The sequence below is a fragment of the Brachyhypopomus gauderio genome, chromosome 5, assembly GCF_052324685.1.
Source record: "Brachyhypopomus gauderio isolate BG-103 chromosome 5, BGAUD_0.2, whole genome shotgun sequence".
NCBI classification, from domain to species: domain Eukaryota; kingdom Metazoa; phylum Chordata; class Actinopteri; order Gymnotiformes; family Hypopomidae; genus Brachyhypopomus; species Brachyhypopomus gauderio.
In genome coordinates, this window is record NC_135215.1 from 112,501 (window position 1) to 120,000 (window position 7,500).

A 7,500-nucleotide genomic window follows, 5' to 3' on the forward strand; every position below is an offset into this window, starting at 1 on the left:
GCTGGGTAATGAAATAATTGTGTGTGTGTGTGTGTGTGTGTGTGTGTTTGTTTCTGTAGGGATCTCAAGTTGGACAATATTCTGCTGGATATTGATGGCCACATTAAGATTGCAGATTTTGGCATGTGTAAAGAAAATATTTTTGGAGAATCTCGAACCTCCACCTTCTGTGGAACACCCGATTACATTGCCCCTGAGGTGAGTCCTCATGTGTTTTGGGTGCTGAGATGATGAGCTGTTTACTACTTTAGTTTCTTCACATGTGTTTTATTTATTAGTGCTTGAAAATGTAACGCGTCTGATGAGAACTGACATACGTGATTCAGCCCACACGCATACAGAGCTTATAGAAGTTAGTTTCACTTTTCTTTCACAGATTTTGCTCGGGCAAAAATATGGCACCTCTGTAGACTGGTGGTCTTTTGGGGTCCTTCTGTACGAGATGCTAATTGGTCAGTCACCATTCCATGGGCATGACGAAGAAGAGCTGTTCCAGTCTATCCGCACAGATGACCCGTGTTACCCACGTTGGCTGCCCAGAGAATCCCGCGATATTCTCATTAAGGTATGACTTAGTTAACCTGACTGAAGCAACGTTACTCCCCTCTCTGCTCTACTTGGTGGATGCCTAACCACCTGACCCTGATCGAGCTACGTGATTGGTTGCAGCTGTTTGTGCGGGAGCCAGAGCGGAGGCTTGGCGTGAAAGGCAACATTCGTCAACACGCCTTCTTCAGGGAGACCGACTGGACCGCTCTGGAAAAGCGTCAGGTGGAGCCGCCCTTTAGGCCCACTGTGGTACGTCTCACGCCACCGCCTCTGAGATTCCCCACTAAGTCTAACGTTAACGTGTGTTACATGTTCGTACGGTGTCAGCGCGGACCGCCACTCAATCTGTCCCCCCCGTTCTCGTCTCGGTGTGTAGACCTCGCCCAGCGACTGCAGCAACTTCGATAAGGAGTTCATCAATGAGAAGCCCCGGCTCTCCTGCGCAGACCGCACCCTTATCAACAGTGTGGACCAGTCCATGTTCAACAACTTCTCCTTCATCAACCCAGGCATGGCTCGCTTTAAGAATGCCTGAGATTTGCACACAGGGGACATGGCATTGACACACGGCCAATAGACGATCAGTTCTCACGCCTCAGAGACAGCAAAAGAGTTCACTGGAGCCATGTACATCATCTAGAATACCACGCTGAATAAAAGAAATGACGTCCGGTTGATGTCCAAGGGCATCTAACCCTTTCATTTCTACTGCCCCCACCCATTCCACATATTTGCACCAGCAAAACCCATTCCATGTAACACAGAATATTGCCCTAGAGAGTGTTCTTCTCTACATAAGTTAAAGATATATACTACTCACAAAACATTAGGGATATTTGGCTTTCGGGTGAAATTTATGGAAACCATAAAAAGTTCCTGCTACAGTGATATTATATCATGAAGTAGGGCATTTACGTAGAAGCATGCAATGGTGATCTACTCATCTCAAACTATTTATTGAAACAAAAGCCAACACCCGTGGTGGGTATACTGCAACAAAAAAATGTCAATGTCTTATTAATGTGTCATGTGCCCTTGAGCATTAATTACAGCTTAACAGCAAAATCTAATGCTGTTCACAAGTTGACTTTTGTCCCAGTCTCCTTGAAGTTCTGGTGTATAGAGTTATGACCCTCTACACAGCAACTCAAATGATCCCACAGGTTTTCTATAGGATTCAGGTCTTGAGAAACACAGGCCACTCCATTTGAGGTACCCCAGTCACCAGCAGCCTAATGATACGACCTTGATGAGCTGGAACATTGTTGTCCATCAAGATGAAAGTAGGTCTGTGTTCATGGAGAAGCTACAGTTGTGATCAAATTTATTCAACCCCCAATGCTGCGAAGGGTTTTATGGAATTCAGTGCACATTTGTAATTGTGTTCATAATGAAATCTTACAAGGACTTGTTAAAGAACTAAATGCAACTAAGATAGCATCAATTTTTTTTGTCATAAAGTATTAAATGGCCTTTTTGTGATTTCTTCATTGACACAATTATTCAACCCCTTTACGACTACCACTCCTAAGAACAGAGGTTCATTCCAGTGTTTTCCATCAGGTATTGAAAACATCTGTGAATGTCAACGAGCAGCAATCAAGCATGAGAAGCACCAATTAGGCAGATTTAAAAGGACTGTGATACTCAGCTCCTTCTAGACATCTACTGGTGTGTTTCCAAGCATGGTGAAGGCAAGAGAATGGTCCCAGAAGACAAGAGAAGAGGTTATTGCTCTTCACAAGAATGGCAATGGATATAAAAAGATTGCGAAGTTGTTAAATATTCCAAGAGACACTATCGGAAGTATCATTCGCAAGTTCAAGTTAAAGGGCACAGTGGAAACGTTACCTGGTCGTGGCAGAAAGAAGATCCTGACCGCGACTGCTGTGCGCTACCTGAAGCGTAATGTGGAGAAAAATCCCTGCGTGACTGCTAAGGAACTGAAAAAAGACCTGTCAGATGTGGGCACTGAAGTTTCAGCTCAGACAATAAGGCGCGCACTGCATAACGAAGACCTCCATGCCAGAACGCCCAGACGCACCCCCTTGCTGACTCCAAAGAACAAGAAAAGTCGACTGCAGTATGCCAAAAGTCATGTGGACAAGCCACAAAGGTTTTGGAACAGGTTTTGGAAACTAAATTAGAACTGTTTGGGACAATGGACCAGCGCTATGTTTGGAGAAGGAAGAACCAGGCTTATGAACAAAAGAACACCTTGCCTACTGTGAAGCATGGCGGGGGGTCAATTATGCTTTGGGGCTGTTTTGCTTCTAATGGTACAGGAAAGCTTCAACGTGTGCAGGGTACCATGAATTCCCTTCAGTACCAGGAGATCTTGGAGGAAAATGTGATGGAGTCAGTCACAAACCTGCGGCTTGGGAGACGTTGGACCTTCCAACAGGACAATGATCCGAAGCACACATCCAAGTCCACTAGAGCATGGTTGAACATGAAAGGCTGGAACATTCTAGAGTGGCCATCGCAATCACCAGACTTAAATCCAATTGAGAACCTCTGGTGGGACCTAAAGAAGGCAGTTGCAGTGCGCAAGCCTAAGAATGTGACTGAACTGGAGGCTTTTGCCCATGAAGAATGGGCTAAGATACCCATAGGTCGCTGCAAGACACTTGTGTCAAGCTATGCTTCACGCTTGAAAGCTGTCATAACTGGAAAAGGATGTTGTACTAAGTACTAAAAAATAATGTCACTAGGGGGTTGAATAAAACTGATAATGATGTGAGCACAGTAAAGACATTTGTGGTTATTCCATCATAAATATTATGTTATGTTTGTCTAATTTATAAGTGCCTCTTTGATATAATTGTAAATAAGATGACTGAAATGATCAAAATCAATGTCAAACTGGCCAAAACACTTTATTTCAGTGGGGGTTGAATAAATTTGATCACAACTGTACATGTGGAGAGGTTCAGCTGTGTCAATGTTTAAATGATATTCAGATCCAAATTCCACTTCTTAAGAAATAACATAATGGCTTTTTAGACAAAATGTTTTGAGTCACGCATGGAGTGAGTGATATATGTTTCATTAATTTAGTGAGTTAATGCAAATCTGGCATGTATTTTAAATTTTATAGTGATTATACTGTATGTCCGTATTGGATTTTAATTCTAGTTTCCACTGCACCTTTGTGTGCATTCAAGCGTAGGGTTCTAGCTGAGAAAATTAATGTCCTTGCTAATCCTAGAATATGTTTGCCTGTGTGTAAGTGTGTGGGTGTGTGGGTGTGTGTGTGTGTGTGTGTGTGTGTGTGTGTGTGTGTGTGTGTGAGAGAGAGAGAGAGAGAGAGAGAGAAGCTTTATTATTATTTGTGCTTGTTAGGGTCTGCAACAGATTATTGGTTATCTCCATGTGATTAATTGCTATTACATGTTGTATCACATACAGTACATTTGTTGTAAATGTCATTGTAATGTTAACTGATGAAGTCTGATGTTGATAAAATTTTGTACTGCATGTGAACAGTGTTGACAGGTAATTTAACCAAAATGTATTGACAAATCACTTTTTGCTGGGCTATTTTGATATCTTCCTTTCAAATCTGGTATGAATGGACACCAGATAAATCACAGGCATCTTTATAATCATTTAGATTTAGGTCAAGATTATGCTTACTTATCTAAATAGATATACCTCTGTTATGTAATCAGAATAATGAAACTGCATACTCTTATGATATAATATCTAATATTGTTAATCAATATGAAAAAATTCTGCCCATTAGACTATGGCAAAGTCAGATTGTTTTTATATAGGTTTTATTAGACAATTGGCAATATGAGTGCATAAAAACTTATGCTACCAATGTATATTATGTATATATAATATGTTAAGAAAAACCAATAGAGGAAAATGGTGCAAAGAAAACAGAAAAATCTTACCGCTGGCCTTAAAGGAAAGAGGACCCGCAGATTAAAGAGATTAAAAACAAAAAATAAAACAAAAGTTACACATGAATGAAGAGTATGTGGTGAAATAATGAGACGCAGCAGTCAAAATGATTCACTTGCAGAAATGATCAACAAATGGTCAAAAATCCTGTAGGGCTCCATATTTTCCCAGTGCTGATCTACTTACATCTCGACATGTGTAAATCAGTACACAGTTTTGCCACCATATGAAGTGGATGATACATCTCGGTCCCTCAACGCTCACCAATTTAAACACCTTACAGAATCGACCCTGCACGCATTTGGTTTGGGCTGTAGAATGGGCATTTTCTTATAGAGGAAATATGGTTGTCTAAAATGTCTCTGTAAGCTGTAGGATTAACATTCCCCTTGACTGGAACTAAGGGCCCTGACCCACACCATTGTCCCTCTCCCACTAAACATTCTTGTCGTCTGAGTGTATTCTGATTGGTAGAATACGACGACATCTCCCTGCACGGATTGGTCGATGAGACGGCAACATAGCGAGGTGTAATTCATCACGCACAGTTCTCGTGCTGGTGCTGCTAGAATCAGGACCTCTTCATGGAGGGAGACAGCAGAGGACAGGACAGTCTTATCTGATTCGTGCTTCAGCACGTGTTTCCTAATCAGCCCTCAGTTGTACAATGAACGAAAGGTAAATAATGTCAGTACTAATGAAACTGTCAGGTACAGCAATAGCAGCTTAGTCTAAAAGTGTTACTGTCATTCAGGGTGAACTTTAGGGAGTGTCAAAAATGACAACCTGGAGGTTGTATACTGTATTTTTCTCTTTCTAGTTCTGCAAACGAAAAACAAAAATTCACAAGGCTGTTGGCTTTTCCATCTCCTCGGACAGTCTCTGCTTACAAGGCCTGCCTTGTCACGTGTCAGAGGTGGTGGTGGGGCTGCCTCTCCTGTGAAATGGTCTGTTTTTATAGCACCATCTGTCTGCCTTCAAAGTATTTTAGCACCAGTACAGAAGAAGAAACTGGCATTTCTGCCCAAGGAACATCTCTTTAATGCAATGTGAAGTTGCACACACTTTTAGAAGACTCACACACAGCAACCAAACAGAAAAGGAACTGAACTGTAACAAGGGAAATGGGGAGGTATCTAAAGACAACCAAACACCGTAGACAAACATCTCATACACTAATGAACTAAAATGACACGACTGGAGTAGCAAAACACATGCTCACAAATCCAGCATACAATTATTTACAGCATTTAACTTTTCAGCTAAATAAATCCAACAGCGAGGTGCAGGGCATTGTGGGGGCCTCTCCTGGCCCAACCCAGCACAGTGCAGTGGTGGTGCCACTGCGTGCTGATATATGTTATGCTTCTGAAATAGATTTGGGAATGTGTGAAGACTGCGCAAGAATATTCATTTAAGTCTGACTGCTTCCATATTCTGTTAGATTTACTATTCAGGCAATTAGCAACAGCCACTTTTCATGGACATTTAAAACTTTTATCTCTCCGAGGTCTGGAGAGATAAAACAGTGCCAATCATAATGTTAATAATAATGAATGAGCGGTGCTATACTAAACTATATTGGGAAAAGATATTGGATGAAGCACAGATGGAAAAGGTCCTGATGTGGTTGTTGCCATGGAGACGACCGTTAAGCATGGCAGACCACAGAGGAAGCATCTGGAATGTGTTGTTCCCACACCTTTACCCCCTTTAAGGCCTCTTTTTATTGCGGGACTACATTTTTTAATGAAGTGTTCGGGCACATACATTATCCTTCTTAATGACATTCATAAACAGACATTTTAGAAACGTTTTTACTACTTTTAATTAAATGCACTAATGTGCAAAGTCTCAATTCTGTGAATATAACAAAAGTTACTTTACAAAAGTCACCGACCTCTTCACACTTAATTTACTTGTAGAAGCACTTTGCTCTGTAACTGAATAATAGCAGTGTTTTTTGCTTCATGAAAGGTCTCTTATATGGTAAACGGTTCTAATTTGCAGAAGCGTTTATATTTAAGGAGTTATAACACAGATGATGTAAAATGGCTGGTATGTTATGCTCTTCTCGGTAATGTCAGTGGTCAGGTTTGCTGTATTGTGGATTTTCCTGGGAGACCTCTTTTGCTTGTTTTCTTGACTGAAAGACTCCTGGTCAGAGAAGTCTTCCTCAGTGTCCACAGCTCGTCCTTTTACTTTGTTTTCACATTTCCTGACTTCCATTTGTTCTTTTTGAAGCTGCTGTATTCTACCAGCTGAACTCATGCATTGCCTGTAGAAAATCCTCTTGTGTAGGTTGGTGCTTATAACAATTCACTTTGTTGTTCTGAACTACTTGTTTTTTTCCAGTATCACTTCTGACCAAGGAGGTAAGAGTATTGTTCCTACAGGCCCACTGGCCTAGGGCAGGAGTTTGAATTTTGAGTAGATATTTCATCACCAACATTATCACTCACCACTTCTTGTGTTATGCGCACGTTGAGATGAATTTCATATAACAGGCTTTTTTTCCTCCCCGACATGTTCCCACATGTACAATTTCAATTTCTTTTGGTTCATCTGAGTCTTAAATCCACTGAAGAAATCTCTGAGCAGACAAGCTATCCAGGTATGAGTTTGTAAAGTGTTATAATCAGCTATGATCAGCAGTAAATAGCTCTAATATGAGAAAACTTATTTTTGTAGTGAATTGTTTTGATATACATCCATGAACAGTTCAGTAACGGTAACGGTGATTGTTTGCCTGTAACTCATTCTGTGGAAACCTAATAAAAATGTTATGCTTTTGTTTTTTGATGGTCTCTTTGGAGGGTTGTGCATCAGAAGAGCTACATATGTATCAGGCCCCTGGGGGACTGAGAGAGGACAGCAACCAGAACTGAACACCATCCACCACTTTCTCACGCAAACACACACACACACACACACACACACACACACGCAAACACATACACACACACACACACACACACACACACACACACACACACACACACACAAACACACACACACACACACACGCAAACACAT

At 41.3% G+C, this 7,500-nt stretch overlaps 1 protein-coding gene across 2 annotated transcripts in view; it reads left to right on the top strand.

The window, feature by feature from the left end:
- Window positions 1–7,264, top strand: part of prkcq (protein kinase C, theta) — a 23,267-nt gene extending 16,003 nt beyond the window's left edge. For both annotated transcript variants that reach the window (XM_077004662.1, XM_077004663.1), the window contains exons 15-18: window positions 60–198; window positions 377–565; window positions 670–798; window positions 926–7,264. In XM_077004662.1, the coding sequence (XP_076860777.1) occupies window positions 60–198; window positions 377–565; window positions 670–798; window positions 926–1,084 (616 nt within the window). In that variant the 3' untranslated portion in view covers window positions 1,085–7,264. The remainder of the gene's footprint in view (window positions 1–59; window positions 199–376; window positions 566–669; window positions 799–925) is intronic.
- Window positions 7,265–7,500: the final 236 nt, after the last annotated feature.